General features: G+C 38.0%; 1 protein-coding gene across 1 annotated transcript in view; it reads right to left on the bottom strand.

Moving 5' to 3' along the window:
* LRP1B (LDL receptor related protein 1B) overlaps positions 1–17,965 on the bottom strand; it is a 1,094,775-nt gene that overhangs the window by 315,165 nt on the left and 761,645 nt on the right. The window contains exons 31-32 of the mRNA XM_075284520.1: positions 15,871–15,965; positions 4,814–4,966 (exon numbers count right to left, since the gene is read on the bottom strand). Of these exons, the coding sequence (XP_075140621.1) occupies positions 4,814–4,966; positions 15,871–15,965 (248 nt within the window). The remainder of the gene's footprint in view (positions 1–4,813; positions 4,967–15,870; positions 15,966–17,965) is intronic.

Genomic DNA, 17,965 nt, shown 5'->3' with positions numbered 1-17,965 from the left:
CCCTAGCTAGCTGAAGATATTCAGCATCTGCCTCCCATTGAAATTAATGAGAGGTGGATTTCAGCCAAAATTTGTAGCTAATTTTGAGGCAGAAACTGCCTTAGGGTCCGTTCACATGGAGTAAAGTGGCGCTGATTCTGGCACGATAACTCGTGTAAAAATCAGCGCTGAAAAAGACTCCCATTGACTTCAATGGGTTCCATTTTCCACGCAGAACAAATTGAAATCAATGGGAGACTTTTCTACCCATTGATTTCAATGTGTTCCACACGGAAAACGTAACCCATTGAAATCAACGTGAAAAGGAACGGAAACTGTAATAAAGTGGGGGCTTGTATCAGACAACGCAACATTAGAATAAAAGAACTTTTATTGGTTTACAATCAAACTACCCAATTTTTTTTTTATGTCACCAGACAAGACCCCTAAAGATTTACAGATCCTACATGTAATACAAGTAAACCCTATAGATGGAGATTTATTTCTGGAGATTTATAATTCTGGTCCATTTCCCAAAAATGACTAGTTCGAGATTTTCAAAAACATTAGATCTGCAGGATGATACAACTCACTTTATGGCCACAAATGTAACAACTTCTGAGTATTGTACATGAAGTCCTCCTGGGGAGATGTCACTTATTTTGGTCTCTCTTTGGTCCTCATATAAATAAAACATAGAGATCCCTCCAGTTACAATATTAATTGGTTCCGGGAAGACCATTGTAAGTGGAATCCATTGCACCCTGAAGCCATCGTCACTTGAGGGACCTCAGCAATACAGTAAAAAAAACATCAAAAGAACTGAAAAATATCCTTTTGAGAAATATTATGCCTACTGTGATCAGAATTGATGAATTTGTTAGTGAACTTCAAAAGATTTGACGCGCCGCCCCCCCAAGAGCCGACGAGAATTACGGTTGGTAATTGTAATCTAATAGAACAGTAAACATTTATTTTTTTGCAAGCTGTTGGTTTCATACATCAACAGACCACATAGAGATAAGGAAGATGAGGAGGATCCAAACTCAGCCCTCGGGGCACAACAGTCAAGCTGTCTTGGAAATAATTAGAGCCGGGATTACTGGTTAATTATTATTAATTAGAGAAATTATTGGTAGCCCTTGAGATCTGAGCTTGAAGACTGAATTTTGGCGTCTGGCGGTAGATTATACATCCTACTGTCAAGGGCTGTGTAGGTTCTATATCTAACATTTTAATGTAGGAAGGTAATGCGGATCACAATTTAATGAATTAGAAATAATGGCCAACTCTTCTCGCGTTCATATGAATTATTAATGGACATTAGTCACAAAAATGGCCGACGTGAAGGGTCTGTCTACAACTATAATATTAGAGTAAATGAGACTAAACTTACAGGACCTTTTCCAGCCACTACACATAGCAAAGAGGGGATATGTGGTTTCATGTGGTGCGGCTCGCACAAGCATCGGTGCTGGAAGTTGGCATGTCCACTAGAGATCAACTATGGTATTCGAAATACTCGTACTCGATTGAGTACTACTCGCTATTCGAATGGAAAAGTTCGATGCAGAACCAGCATTGATTGGCCAAATGCTATACAGTCAGCCAATCAACATTGGTTCTTCTCCTACCTTTAGAAGTCTTCTCCGTGCAGCTTCCCCGCGGCGTCTTCCGGCTCTGAATTCACTCTGCCAGGCATCGGGCCTGGGCAGAGCCGACTGCGCGTGTCCGCTTGTAGTGCGGGCATGCGCAGTCGGCTCTGCCCAGACTCGATGCCTGGCAGAGTGAATTCAGAGCCGGAAGATGCCGCGGGGACGCTGCAAGGAGAAGACTTCTCGAAGGATCCAGCCTGACCCTCACTCGTGGACTTGGTAAGTATAATTTAATCTAATGTTGCCTACCCCTGAAACGAGCATTTTCCCCCCATAGAGTATAATAGGGTTCGATATTCGATTCGAGTAGTCGAATATTGAGGGGCTACTCGAAACTAATATCGAACCTCGAACATTTTACTGTTCGCTCATCTCTAATGTCCACCAGTTGGAAAACACGATTACTGTCCAAGCAGCAGCACCTTGGGTTTCTAGGCAGAACCTGCGTCAGGTCTCCACGTCTACCAGGTGCCATATATAATATTCATTTATAACATTGGTGTCTTTGCATGTGGTGGAGGGGTCTTTGCACTCCCGAGGCACCAGGACAAGGGTGCAACTGCTAATTCTGCACCCGTTATAGCTTCTTCCCTGCATTATAACATCACTGAGTTCTAGTGAATACACAAGACCAACAACACGCCGTCCAGGCAATACTAGACCGGGGCTATTTGCAATTCTGAAACGTCAGGCGACCTCTCCGAGTTGATTTAAAAGTAGAAAACTTTTCATTACATTTGCCAAAATAACTTTCTCTCAAAAACATTATTTTCTGACAAATCCTCTTCTGAAGAGACCAAATAAGTATAAAAATGGTTAAGAAAGAATTTACTGGGTCAAATCAATTGTTTTTCTTTGATACTAACTTATTTTTGAAACTAATGAAAGCCTAAATCCATATTCTTCAGAAAATTGCTCTGCGGTATCTGTCATCATCTATCCGAGCTTTCACGGCCACGTAGGCTCTTCTGCTGTGCTCGGCCACTGACGGACGATTTGTCTTATTGAACGGGGTTTTGCGTGCGCCATACTGTACGTCTGTGACATAATAACACTTATATACATCCAAAAATGTATCAGAAGTGGAATAATTATGAAACAATTTAGAACATCCTTCTAAAAATTGTATACTAGATTGTTTTAGAACCAGAGGGAAGTCATTTATGGAGGAATTTTGCATCAATGTTCAACACTGGACATGATCAGTTGTTCATTCTGACCCCTTATATACATGCACACTTGGCTTGGAACAGCACGTATAGGATCTCAATAAATATAGGGGAGTAAGTTGCTGTCAGGCATGGCCGCTTATCTAGTCTGAAAATCAAAGGTAAAGGGCCCTAATACTTCTTTTTCCCAAAATTTGCAACTGGGGTAAATGTTGCGACTAGGGTTGAGCGATTGGGTTCGGAACCGATGGGATCCCGATCGGCGATCGAGCAAATTTCACGATCGGGATTGGATGGAAAATGATCGAAAATCGGATTTTTAAATCTCAAGAACAACTGAACACTACTCTATATATAATATACAATTGGGGTTGAGCGATCGGGATTGAGAAAGATCAGATCCCGATCGGTGATCGAGCAAATTTCACCCTCGCGATCAGGATCGGCTAGAAAATGATCGAAATCGGATTTTAAAATCGATCCTGAAATCTCAAGATCAGCTCAATCCTAGTTGTGACCCCTCTTTTCATTACACATGGTCACTTGGTCTTGCCAAATTGGTAAACAGGTAGTGTGTAATGAGTCCAGAACAGGATCTACATTCAATACATGACAAAGTTAGAAATTCCATTCCAATTCCATTCCAAAATTCCAAATTTCTTTTTAGTGAAATATGTTTCTTTCTCCACTTATTTTCCTGCTCTTTCCTCGACTTTACATTTACTTATATTGCTTATTTATATAGAATCTTTCTCATTCACCTCACACTTAGAAGTCTATGGAAAGGAGAAGAAGAGGAAAAGCCTGCTATGCAGTGATAGAGCCTGATCTTTAAAGATGGCAGTGTCAGATGAGATCACTAACAGTGTAGCAGAGTGTGTCATTTCCAGAAGACCCCCTCCTCTCCCCTCTCTTCTCCATAGACTTCTGTGTAAAAGGAAACATATTTCTTTAACACAATATATCACAATGTTTCTCATTTCTCCTGTGTTACTTATATATAAAAAGTTGTTCATCATTTTGCACACACTTTAAGTTTCAGTAAAATTGTACACTCAACCATATAATCACAGTGGAACAGTTTGGGGGGGAGAAAACTGTTTATGAGGCATGTTTTATGTAGGAGCGATGAGAAATCCAACCAAAAAGGTTTGATCATCGGTCAATTAAATCAAGACCACAATTGTTACAGTATCAGACACCAAATAAAAAATACATAAGTAAATGTATTTTAAAAAAGATATTAAAATTCCCAAATAAATTTATAGATGAAACAAATCCGAAAGAGATAACACCGGAGGGGACCAATAGGACACCAGAATGCAATAATTTAATAATACAATAATTTCACTTTCAGATAACGAACCCCCAAAATTTTGGGATCAGAGCAAACCAGAAGGGTTGAAGCCAATTTGTTACGAACCAATTTGCACATCTCTAGTCTTTAACAATGATAGTTGCATAATTCTCATGAACTTTTGGCTAAAGCAAGGAATAGCTAGATAGATAGATATGAGATAGATAGATAGATAGGAGATAGATAGATAGATAGATAGATAGATAGATAGATAGATAGATAGGAGATAGATAGATAGATAGATAGATAGGAGATAGATAGATAGATAGATAGATAGATAGATAGATAGATAGAAGATAGATAGATAGATAGATAGATAGATAGATAGATAGATAGGAGATAGATAGATAGATAGATAGATAGATAGGAGATAGATAGATAGATAGATAGATAGATAGATAGATAGATAGATATGAGTTAGATAGATGGATGGATAGATAGATAGATATGAGTTAGATGGATGGATGGATAGATAGATAGATAGATAGATAGATAGATAGATTCTATCTATCTATCTATCTATCTATCTATCATTGTTTGTCTTTCCAGTACAGGATATATAGGGTATATTTTCCCATTATTCTTATCCACACAGGCCATAATTAATCAGGAGCGGATCGATAGAATCCATTACACAGGTATAACCCACTTACCCACAATAGTTAATGCAGTGGCTTTCGTTGTTAATTTCTTCTTCATTGACTCTATTACTTCTAAATTACTGCCATCCAGGCTACATCTATTTATGGTCCCGTTACCAGAGCTGATCCAATATAACTTGTTGTCGGCGTAGTCTATCGATAATCCTGTAAATGCATTAAAGAGATTGAATATTCAAAAAAATAACATCTAACATCATTACAGAAGTTATTAAGTTACATTGTAATTGTACATAAACCGTGATGCAATGAGCGCATTGACTAAATGATCAAGGAAAATGATGTTACCAGTAATGTAATCCGGGGGTTTTCTGGTAGGCAAAATAATCAAACAGGTTTTCTGACATAATCAATGCTGAGATGTGTTTAGGAAATCATAGAAATTACTATCTATGTTAAAATGGCAACATGTGCTTTACCTTTAGATACTATAGTGTAATAGATAGATAGATAGATAGATAGATAGATAGATAGATAGATAGATAGGAGATAGATAGATAGATAGATAGATAGATAGATAGATAGGAGATAGATAGATAGATAGATAGATAGATAGATAGATGATAGATAGATAGATAGATAGATAGGAGATAGATAGATAGATAGATAGATAGAAGATAGATAGATAGATAGATAGATAGATAGGAGATAGATAGATAGATAGATAGATAGTATATAAGATAGATAGATAGATAGATAGATAGATAGATAGATAGATAGGAGATAGATAGATAGATAGATAGATAGATAGATAGATAGATAGATAGGAGATAGATAGATAGATAGATAGATAGATAGGAGATAGATAGATAGATAGATAGATAGATAGATAGGAGATAGATAGATAGATAGATAGATAGATAGATAGGAGATAGATAGATAGATAGATAGATAGATAGATAGATAGATAGGAGATAGATAGATAGATAGATAGATAGATAGATAGGAGATAGATAGATAGATAGATAGGAGATAGATAGATAGATAGATAGATAGATAGATAGATAGATAGATAGTATATAAGATAGATAGATAGATAGATAGATAGATAGATAGATAGATAGGAGATAGATAGATAGATAGATAGATAGATAGATAGATAGGAGATAGATAGATAGATAGATAGATAGATAGATAGATAGATAGGAGATAGATAGATAGATAGATAGATAGATAGATAGGAGATAGATAGATAGATAGATAGATAGATAGATAGATAGATAGATGATACATGAAACAGACATTGTTAGATGTATATGCAGATACTGTTTATAGACATTATATGTGTTTGGGAGTATTTGCAGAAGAACAAAACTTGCTGAACTATTTACAACCTGGCGCCGTTTACAATGACTACAGTAAATTTAGCCGACAACATTGTACGATCCTCTGGCGGCGACTATAAGATGGCGACCACTGTGTCCGTTCCATAAATATTCATGGCAGAAATCATTACCATAACATTATCCCTTGATAACGATGCAATTTGCAATTAAGTAGAAACATATTTACTTCCCATTTGTTAACATTTGCATATTAGCTCCAGTGATATCTTAAAAATGCCCATTAAAAATAATGACAGAAAAATAGGCCGGCGCCTCCAGCAACTGGAAATCTACAAGGAAAGGCAGAATCCGAGCCGACACATCGACGCCGGAACATGTGTGTGGATTTAAAGGAGTCGAAAGATAAAAAGGCGACATACATTATCCTAAAGACGCGGCTGACAGCGAGGAGTTCTGATGGCAAAATATTTATTTTCCGACATAATAGGCCGAGCGCGAACTATTTAGAGTCCTAATTAATTGGCCATCATATAGTTTCACAAGAAAATGCCCCAATGCATCAAGTCTATATTTATAGCGAGATAATCTGCGTTTCCATCTTTCCTCCTTACAAGAACGCGGTTTTACAATTATTTAACTCTTCGTTCTACACTAAGCAGAATTAAGGCATGCATAACTCCTGTAATTAAAGCATCCCGAGATGTATTACCAACAGCCTGGGCACATTTAATTGGCAAGTAATGCACATTCATTATGAGATAGAGCTTATTAGAGTTTTTCATCACTGTCTGGGTTTTGCTGTAAGGCTGGTATTAAAACATGTGCGCTCCCTCTAAGTCCTATAACCCCCCACCCCCACCCCACGCACTCCCCACCCCCAACCTACATACAAATACTTGGCAAAGTCATCATTGCTTCCAAGTAAGAATTCTCGGGACAGTTCAGTACACACAGCTCATTAGCCAAAATCACTTTCCAGGTCAATTTCTTTACCACTGTCATTTCAAGTGTTAATTAAGATCCCTTGTAGGAATTTGATTAATTTTGGATTAAAAAAACTGTACAGTAGGCAAACAAGAGCAGGCTAGGAACATAGGGGGGTGTCTATGCAAATACGTCTATCAGGAGATAGGGGAGAATAGAAAGAAAGTTTGAAAGGAAGGAAGGAAGGGAGCGAGAAAGAGAAAGAAGGAAGGAAAAGAGACAGGAAGGAAGGAAGAAAGGAAGGAAGGAAGGAAGGAAGGAAGGAAGGAAGGAAGGAAGGAAGGAAGGAAGGAAGGATAGAAGATTCGTAGGAAGGAAAGAAGGACAGAAGGTAGGTAGGACGGAGGGACAGAAGGTAGGTAGGAAGGAAGAAAGAAGATAGGAAGGAAGGAAGGAAGGAAGAACAGAAGGTTGGTGGGAAAGAAAGAAGGACGGTAGGTAGGAAGGAAAGAAGAAAGATGGACAGAAGGTTGGTAGGAAGGAAAGGATGGTAGGTAGGAAGGAAAGAGAGACAGAAGGTAGGTAGGACAGAAGGACATAAGGAAGGAAGGGTAAGAAGGAAGGAAGGAAAAAAGAAAGAAAGAAAGAAAGAAAGAAAGAAAGAAAGAAAGAAAGAAAGAAAGAAAGAAAGAAAGAAAGAGAAAGAAAGAAAGAAAGAAAGAAAGAAAGAAAGAAAGAAAGAAAGAAAGAAAGAAAGAAAGAAAGAAAGAGAAAGAAAGAAAGAAAGAAAGAAAGAAAGAAAGAAGGAAAGAAAGAAAGAAAGAAGAACAGAAGATAGGTAGGAAGGAAAGAAGGAAGATGGACAGAAGGTTGGTAGGAAGGAAAGAAGGAAGATGGACAGAAGGTTGGTAGGAAGGAAAGAAGGACGGTAGGTAAGAAGGAAAGAAGGAAGATGGACAGAAGGTTGGTAGGAAGGAAAGAGGGACAGAAGGTAGGTAGGTCAGAAGGACATAAGGAAGGAAGGGTAAGAAGGAAGGAAGGAAGGAAGGAAGAAAGAAAGAAAGAAAGAAAGAAAGAAAGAAAGAAAGAAAGAAAGAGAAAGAAAGAGAAAGAAAGAAAGAAAGAAAGAAAGAAAGAAAGAAAGAAAGAAAGAAAGAAAGAAAGAAGGAAAGAAGATAGGAAGGAAAAAAGAACAGAAGATAGGTAGGAAAGAAGGACAGAAGGTAGGTAGGAAGGAAAGAAGGACAGTATGTAGGAAGGAAAGAAGGAAGAAGGACAGAAGGTTGGTAGGAAGGAAAGAAGAACAGAAGATAGGTAGGTAGGAAGAAAAGAAGGAAGAGGGACAGAAGGAAGGAAGGAAGGAAGGAAGGAAGGAAGGAAGGAAGGAAGGATAGAAGATTCGTAGGAAGGAAAGAAGGACAGAAGGTAGGTAGGACGGAGGGACAGAAGGTAGGTAGGAAGGAAGAAAGAAGATAGGAAGGAAGGAAGGAAGGAAGGAAGGAAGGAAGGAAGGAAGGAAGGAAGGAAGGAAGGAAGAACAGAAGGTTGGTGGGAAAGAAAGAAGGACGGTAGGTAGGAAGGAAAGAAGAAAGATGGACAGAAGGTTGGTAGGAAGGAAAGGATGGTAGGTAGGAAGGAAAGAGAGACAGAAGGTAGGTAGGACAGAAGGACATAAGGAAGGAAGGGTAAGAAGGAAGGAAGGAAAAAAGAAAGAAAGAAAGAAAGAAAGAAAGAAAGAAAGAGAAAGAAAGAAAGAAAGAAAGAAAGAAAGAAAGAAAGAAAGAAAGAAAGAAAGAAAGAAAGAAAGAGAAAGAAAGAAGAGAAAGAAAGAAAGAAAGAAAGAAAGAAAGAAAGAAGGAGAAGAAAGAAAGAAGAACAGAAGATAGGTAGGAAGGAAAGAAGGAAGATGGACAGAAGGTTGGTAGGAAGGAAAGAAGGAAGATGGACAGAAGGTTGGTAGGAAGGAAAGAAGGACGGTAGGTAAGAAGGAAAGAAGGAAGATGGACAGAAGGTTGGTAGGAAGGAAAGAGGGACAGAAGGTAGGTAGGTCAGAAGGACATAAGGAAGGAAGGGTAAGAAGGAAGGAAGGAAGGAAGGAAGAAAGAAAGAAAGAAAGAAAGAAAGAAAGAAAGAAAGAAAGAGAAAGAAAGAGAAAGAAAGAAAGAAAGAAAGAAAGAAAGAAAGAAAGAAAGAAAGAAAGAAAGAAAGAAAGAAAGAAAGAAGGAAAGAAGATAGGAAGGAAAAAAGAACAGAAGATAGGTAGGAAAGAAGGACAGAAGGTAGGTAGGAAGGAAAGAAGGACAGTATGTAGGAAGGAAAGAAGGAAGAAGGACAGAAGGTTGGTAGGAAGGAAAGAAGAACAGAAGATAGGTAGGTAGGAAGAAAAGAAGGAAGAGGGACAGAAGGAAGGAAGGAAGGAAGGAAGGAAGGAAGGAAGGAAGGAAGGAAGGAAGGAAGGAAGGAAGAGTAGGATGGAAGAAAGAAGGAAAGAAGGACGGTAGGTAGGAAGGAAAGAATAATAGAAGATAGGTAGGAAGGAAAGAAGGACAGAAGGTAGTTAGCAAAGAAAGAAGGAAGAGGGACAAGGTAAGTAGGAAAGAAAGAAGGAAGAGGGACAGAAGGTAAGTAGGAAAGAAAGAAGGATGGTAGGTAGGAAGAAAAGAAGGACAGAAAGTAGGTAGGAAGGAAGGAAGGAAGGAAGGAAGGAAAGAAGGTAGGGTAGGAAGAAAGAAAGAAAGAAAGAAAGAAAGAAAGAAAGAAAGAAAGAAAGAAAGAAAGAAAGAAAGAAAGAAAGAAAGAAAGAAAGAAAGAAAGAAAGAGAAAAAAAGAAAGTAGGAAGAAAGGACATTTGTTATACATCTTTGAGGTTGATGGAAAATACCAAAATTTCACAATTTTGGTGTTTTTGTGTTTCATTTTTTCTTGTTAATGCCTTTCACTGTACAATTTAAGTGACATGCTAATTACAATCCATGGCTCCGCCTCCAGTTTATTACATTTTTTACTCTTGAACAATAGATGCAAAACCTCTTTGTGTGATGTTTTGCTTTATAGAACGAAAAGAAAATAGAAACCTGATCCTGAGCCATAGAATTTTAAGAAAGATCACTTCTAATAACTTTACTAGAAAACTTTTGTGTTTCATATTGACCTTAGTTATACATTTTTTATGGATTTAGCCGTCGCTGGATTTCGCTATGTGGGTCCTTAGCCTAAGTACTACTCAGATGTCTGGCTGCTGTTTTTGAGTTTTCCTGGTTCCTATGGTAACTCGATGTTGCAACGAATTAGTTTGTTTTTCTGGTGATCGTCCATTTGTTAGAAATATTCCCAAAGGATTTAAACTTAAGAATTAAGAAAAGTAAGAATTAAAGAATGCAGCATGGCCAGAGTAAAAGGAAACTTCAGAAACGTCATTAAAGCTTTGTAGGGATGGAAGGATTTTGATTGGATGTTGAAAGTATCCAATTCATCAAATATGTAACAAAGCATGGCCTGGTTCACATCTGCGTTCGGTATTCTGTTCAGGGAGTCTGCACGGTGACCTCCCGAACGGAATACCGAACACATTGACAAATGATAAGTTTATGAAAGCACACAGACCCCATAGACTATAATGGGGTCCGTGTGTTTTACGCGTGGTGTCTGCATGAGTCATGCAGAGAGGAAAGTAGTTCATAAAGTAATTTTCTCTCTGCATGTTCCCTGTGGACACTGTGTGAAAAAACAAGGACCCCAATTTAGTCTATGGGGTCCATGTGCTGATTGCTTGTCATTGCGTTCAGTATTCCATTCGGGAGGTCTCCGAACGGAATACCGAACACAGATGTGAATCAAGCCCAACAACAGCTCTGTTCACACTGAAGGCTTTGCCAGCATCAGATTTAATGGCAGGTATATTGCTGTATGACACAGGGATTTAAAAACGGAAACCTAATTCATTTGAAAAGTGGGGTCTACTGGGTTTCCACCCGAAAAATGCATGACTTTTATCTCCATATTTTTCAAGCAGAGACTGAACACTGGTATGAATCCGGACTAAGCCAGAATTCTGGTGCATTTAGCTTATATTTAGGGTTGAGCGATCGAGTTTGGAAAAGATCGGATCATGATTGAGCAGATTTCACAATCGGGATCGGTTGGAAAATGATCGGAAATCGGATTTTAAAATCTCAAGATCGGCTCATCTCGAAAAGTGACTTTTCCCATAGAGAAGTATTGACTAGAGTTGAGCGATCAGGTTCGGAAAAGATCGGATCCCGATCGGCGATCGAGCAAATTTCACGATCGGGATCGGCTGGAAAATGATCGGAAATCGGATTTTAAAATTGATCTTGAATTCTCTGAATTCTGGTCATTTTGTATCTGTATTGCGACAGTTTTCCAAATCCTCTATGAGAGATCCTTTAAAAACAATTGAAAAATGACATGTCTTATTTTTTGATGGTCCATTAAAATGGCCAATCATAAAGATAGACATGTGAATAGTTTTGCGGAAATCAATGTATATCAACGTCCATATAACGGCCATCACAAAAACATCCATCATATGGCCGACTTTGATATTTGTGCGAATAGAACCTTAGAATCTCAGCTTTCAGAAAAGTATAATAGAGACATAAGAGATGCTTAGCCAAGAGAAGCCTCGAAAACCCGGGTCAAAATTAAATTTAATATATTTTTCTTATTTTATTTCCAAAAAAGTAAAAAAAAAACGGTGTAATAGTTCACAAGCCACAAATAGCAAAAAACGAGTCTGTAACTGCACTGTATTCTATTCAATCCAAATCACAGGGAAACATAATGTAAGGATTAAAACTGATGGGTTTATTTTCATGTTAACGGCTGGGACTGAAGGGCCGGCGGCTAATGTAAAGAACATAATATATGACAGGTCTATGGTTGATCTACAATACCCAGCGCTACCCTGGCACAAACGCTCGGCTGATTTGTCCCCCGTTTATGATATACTGTAAGCTGGTTTTGTTCTTACATCAAAATATCATAAAACATGTGACTCAGATATATCATTATTTATTAGATGACAGCTAAATACAAATCACAGAGTCGGCTTCTCGCTGCGGAAGATAATAGAAAGCCGTAATAAATCCTCATTTATTGAGCCTTAACCATCTCACGGCTACAATGAGCATGTGGGTCATAGAGATTACAACATTGTAAAACAATGCTCTCTAGAACATCTGCTTGTGCCACATCCAGGTTATTCGCTTTCCAGTTAATTGTAAATTTACGTTTTATTCTATTTTTATTGACACTTGGTCTATTTAACCACGTGTTATGGCTGTTTTACAATACGGAGACCTTGGGGTTGTAGGGTCTGGGATGTGGATATTCCTATCATCGTCTACTCGAAATTACTTACCCAAGGTCTACAAGGGTGGTAGGGTCAGTGTCTGTATACTTGTAGGCCGAGTGACCAGTGCTAAGATGTTCTGTTATCCTTAGGAGATTTCTTTGCAGCAGTCGCCTCACTTACAGCACACTGATGATCACAGCAATCATAGGGGTTGAGTGATTGGGATCGGAAAAGCTCGGATCCCGATCGGCGATTGAGCAAATTTCATGATCAGGATCGGATTTTGAAATCTCAAGATCGGCTCAATCCTAAAAGTGACTTTTCCCATAGACAAGCATTGACTGGAGTTCAGTGATCGGGAAAGATCAGATCCTGATCAGCGATCGAGCAAATTTCATGATCGGGATTGGCTGGAAAATGATCGGAGATCAGATTTCAAAATCGATCCTGAAATCTCAAGTTCGGCTCAACCCCAGCGGTCATGTATATGTAGACAAGATACAGAATCCTCCAGTCACAATAGGAGAGGTCACATCTAATCTACACAAAGTCTGCAGAACATGCCTAGAAAACACAATAGTGTCTGCTCCAGACAATTGTGTCTATGGCCTATGGTCTATCTCCAGGACACAGGAGGTCACAGACTATCATAGACCTGATGCCAGGAGTTGGAATTACAAGATTTTTAGGATTTTTTATATAGATAATAACATAAAAACTACCACAAATTCTTACAACATATTTTACCATATAACCATGGATTTAAACAATAGGTCAACTCCTGGCAACACTTTCCATGTAAGGATCTCTCAATCTGATGGCGATCCCCAACGATTTTATGCAGAGATGTCTCCAAAGAGATCCAAAGCAATAAAAATATAACAAAGATCTGAGACCCCGGAGTCTGGGACCCCCACCAATCCTGAGAATGATTCAGAATTGCAAGAGTATTACATTGTTACCTCTACATGGTAACGTTTGCTATATAATATTGCATTTTCCTATAATGACTTAGAGCTAGTGGTGGTCAACTAAGAACTGGGGGAATTTCCTTCTAAGAAGGGGTTGTCACATAAAATATTTCATATTTCTTAAAGAAGTTTCTTCAGGATTTAAATATTGATAACCTATCCTTAGGATATGTAATCAATAGGGTTGAGCCGATCTTGAGATTTCAGGATCGATTTTAAAATCTGATTTCCGATCATCTTCCAAGCCTATCCTAAAATTTGCTCGTTCGCCAATCAGAATTTGATCTTTCCCCATCCCGATCACTCAACCCTAGTCAATGCATCTCTATGGGAAAAGTCACTTTTAGGGTTGAGCCAATCTTGAGATTTCAAAATCCAATTTCAGATCATTTTCCAGCCGATCCCGATCGTGAAATTTGCTCGATCGCTGATCAGGATCCGTTCTTTTCCGATCCCAATTACTCAACCCTAGTAATCAATATCAGATCATAGGAGGTTCTGACACCCAGCACCCCCACTGATCAGCTGTTTGAAGGGGCGCAGAGCTTGCATAAGCTCACCTTCTGTTTCTCAGGCCATGTGATGTTAAGTTCATTGGTCACAGTTGCAGTTCAGTGAATGAGGCCAAGTTTCATGGGGCGGAGCTACAATACCAAACATAGCCAGTATACAATGTAGGGTGCTGTGATAGAGTCGCAACAGTCATCTCAATACTGCGGCCTCTTTAGATAGCAGTGCTTTGTGTTAGTTCCCTACCAATCTGATATTATTGACCAATCCTAATGATCAATAGGAGTTATGCAGTTACTAATATCGATGACATATCCTTGGAATAGGTTATCAATATTAGATCTGTGATGGTCCTACAGGTGCAAACGCCACAGATCTGCTGTTTTGGGACAGCAAGGCTCCCGGTAAAGTTTATGTTCTAGGACCCATGCTGTTCACTTAGAGTACAGACAGTAGTGGTGGCTTTAGGTACTGCAGCTTTAGGTAAAATTCAAGCAAATTAGTCAACTTTGACTTCTTATGAAAATTGGCAACCATTTAAACTGTCTTGGGCAAATAGCCAAAAAAATTGTTGGAAAATCAGTATATTTTCCATATCTTTGGCAAGTTTAACAAACATAAAAATACTAAATTTGGTTTAGAATAAATATTATTTTATACAACTCCAGATATCACAATTGGCAGCTGAGGATCCGTCACATCAATGCCAATTTGTAATGTGATCTAAGTAAAAGAGGAAAATAAAGCTGACGGGAGTTTGTCGTGTTTATTGTAGACGTCTTAGCAAAGCGCCCTGTAATTACTAATGGTGGCTCCGAGGCTGAATCTACAACCATGCATAGATAATAGGAAGGGTATGGCGGAGCAGTGACTGGATCAGAGACGCTCTCACAGACTGCTGGCAGGCTCGCTAAGTTGTGGGATAAATCTCAAATCTCGCTGATATCACTCGCAATAACCAGCTTTAGATAAAGGCTTGGATCTAGAATAAATACTGAATCTAGTCTGATAAGTTGGCCGGAGGAAAGTAGACGTCTTAATGCGAGTGGAATTAAGAAAAGATTTGCCCATTACAACGCGTTTTGCTTTACTCGATAGCTATTTTGTCTTCAAGGACGGGTTTATTCTTGGATTCTCTTCTGAGTAAACATTGGGCCGGAACATTCTGGCAGTTTTTGTAAAGCAGCCATGTATAGTAATCCTGTACAACCTCTTAGGAGAGTTAACTAGCCACCTCTTTGTAGATGTAGACGTCTTTCACTTGAATCTGATATTTTGTTGCACTGGAATATCACACAAAAAAAGTCATTGCAATAAGTCAAGTTAAAGGGAATGTTGCCATTTTTTATTTATTTAATACAAAATAGTGACATTTGTAACTTTTTAAATGTTTTAATTTTCTGATTGAAAATATTTTATTCTATTTTCTGTACATGATTATGGGGTCGGCCATCTTGCTTGAGCTTCTCCGCTGTTCTGTTAACTGCATTTAGTGATCTGCTTTACAGTAGTGTCATGGCCATAGGCAGCAATAGACTGGAGCCAACTTATTAAGGGGGTATGGGAGAATTTCCTAGGCATAGGGTGGTGGGGAGATAAAAGGTGATATTATCTATTGTCAGTAGTGGATGTAATGATGGATTAGTATGGATGTTATCACTTGAGGTCTAGTCTCTGTTGTAATCCTGTCTGTCTTGTCTGTCTTGATTTTGCATTGGGGCACAGGAGCTTCAAGTTACACCTGGGGATACGGACTATGGTCAAGAGCAGTTTATGCAATCCCTTTATGCTTAAAGCTTATGCAATCCCCTCCAAACAGTAGATTATCTATCTATCTATCTATCTATCTATCTATCTATCTATCTATCTATCTATCTAATCTATCTATCTATCTATCTATCTATCTATCTATCTATCTATCATCTATCTATCTGCAGCGCAGTACGGTAACTACTTACATTTGCAACCAGGGGTATAGGTTTAGTTTTTATATTTAATGATATTAGAATATAATATTTTAGTAGAAACATAGAATTTATTTACCAACAGGCTCTTTTTGATTCTGAAAGAGGATCTTGCTATTACTTCCATCCATATTCGCCATATTTATGCTGTTTCCATCCATCCAGAATATCTTCCTTCACAAGAAATAAAAGATGAAATATGTTATATGACACAAACACACATCAAACCTTTCTAGATTTTGATCATTTTTTTATGTACCAAGAAAAGTGACCCTGACAATTACATTTTGAAACATAATTAGAACTTTCAAACAAAGTAAAAAAAAATTGGCAACATTTGTGTCATTAATCTATTTATGTAAATTATGTAATATCCTCATTCGTATGACACTAAGACTGCAGTTCTATTTCCGGAGATCTCACTGGTTAAAAATACCGTCGGGATTGGAATATTTTTATACAGTTGCATATAAATATTCTAATTCTGTCCGTGTTTTCAACCATTGATATGTCTAGAAATAATATAGGGAACAACCTTAATATAAAAAATGAGAATCTCCTCTTTCCTATGATAGGCCTCAGAAGCAACACGGTGGCTCAGTGGTTAGCACTGAAGCCTTGCAGCGCTGGAATCCTGGGTTCAAATCCCGCCAGGAACAACAACTGCTAGGAGTTTGTATGTTCTCCCTATGTTTGTGTGGATTTCATCCCATTCTACTAAGACATACTGATAGGAGAAAAAAAAAATGTACATTGTGATCCCTGTATGGGCTGACAATCTACATTAAAAAAAATAAAAAAAATTGCCTCTATTTATTGTTCCACCTATCTAAAATAATTGCAAAAAGTACACCAAATGCCAAAACGTCAAGGATGTCAAAAACACTCTTTCGACATTTGACTTGTATGGCCACAAAAAAACATCAGCAATGATTTATAATCTGTAGTCTGGATATCTTAAAATTTGAGCCTTTTTTCCTTAAAATTCCAAATCGAAGGGAAAGTTTTTCTTTTTTATAACCAAACACTCCAAAATGTTGCATTAAAGTCGGAGTCAGTTCTGCGACTGAAGTTCCACTCCTAACCTGAGTGTTTTATTTAGTTGAGTCATAGGAAAAACCTGTGATACATTCCCGAACAATTGCAGGTTTCCTTCTTCTTTGAAACATTTGTTAAACCTCCGTTACGCAACTAAAATATTACTAAGGTTACGTTTTGACAAATGTCAAACAATCACTGCAGAATTTTCTAAGAAAAGCTGAACAGTAAAATGCGCATTACGCCTGAATACAATGTAAGAGGAAAGAACTGGCGGTGGTATTGTTAGAATCTCCATTAGAACTCAATATGTTCTATCAAAGTGGGACTCACAATGAGCGGTAATAATACAAATTAATTTGGAGTTTTTGGTAGATGAATGGAAAAATATCGAGGTGGCCAAATATTTTCATTTTTCTCCAGGAAATAGCAAAGATCACTGTTATTAGTGGGTGGTTTCTGGGTCGTAACAAGAGACCAGGCCAATGCAAATTGCAAGAGTCGAATGAAAGGTGAACATTTTTTGATGTGGGGAAGGCAATCACAAAACGTAATTGGCACATGGGAGCGTTCGACACACAAAAATAAAAAAAAACTTTCATTAAAATCCTACAAAACATCTGCATCTTAGCATGTGAGAACCATCTCCCATAATGATCTATTTAGAAAACCGACACTAGGAAGATAGAGATCTCGTTGAGAGTCAAGAAGTATTTTGACGCACGTTCTAATAAGTCAGGAATAGAACACAGAAAATAGACAGATATTCTTCAAATATCCATCATTATAGGAGGAGGAAAAACATCAAACAAGCCTTCGGTAATTATATAATGTGCCAGATTCCTCATTTGGAATAGGGATATAGCTCATTAATTGGTGACTCAATGACAGATCATCAAACTTGCTCAAAACGCAAGAAAATGATCTTAAAATATGTATTGGCGATGCACCTTTTCTTTGAAGTCTAAATTTTTTTTCTAATAATTAATATTTGTACCCTAGTTCGGCTGTCTGGTTAGAAAACCTCAATTAAATGAAGTTTTTGGAAGCAGTCTGTATTTTTAGTTCATCTGGAAGTCAGAACTGTTTCATGTCTGTGGACATACGCATGGATAACAACTCTTGAGTTTAATGGG

This window comes from Leptodactylus fuscus, chromosome 8 (genome assembly GCF_031893055.1).
Source record: "Leptodactylus fuscus isolate aLepFus1 chromosome 8, aLepFus1.hap2, whole genome shotgun sequence".
Lineage (NCBI taxonomy): Eukaryota > Metazoa > Chordata > Amphibia > Anura > Leptodactylidae > Leptodactylus > Leptodactylus fuscus.
This window is presented reverse-complemented; position numbering and strand designations above follow the sequence as displayed.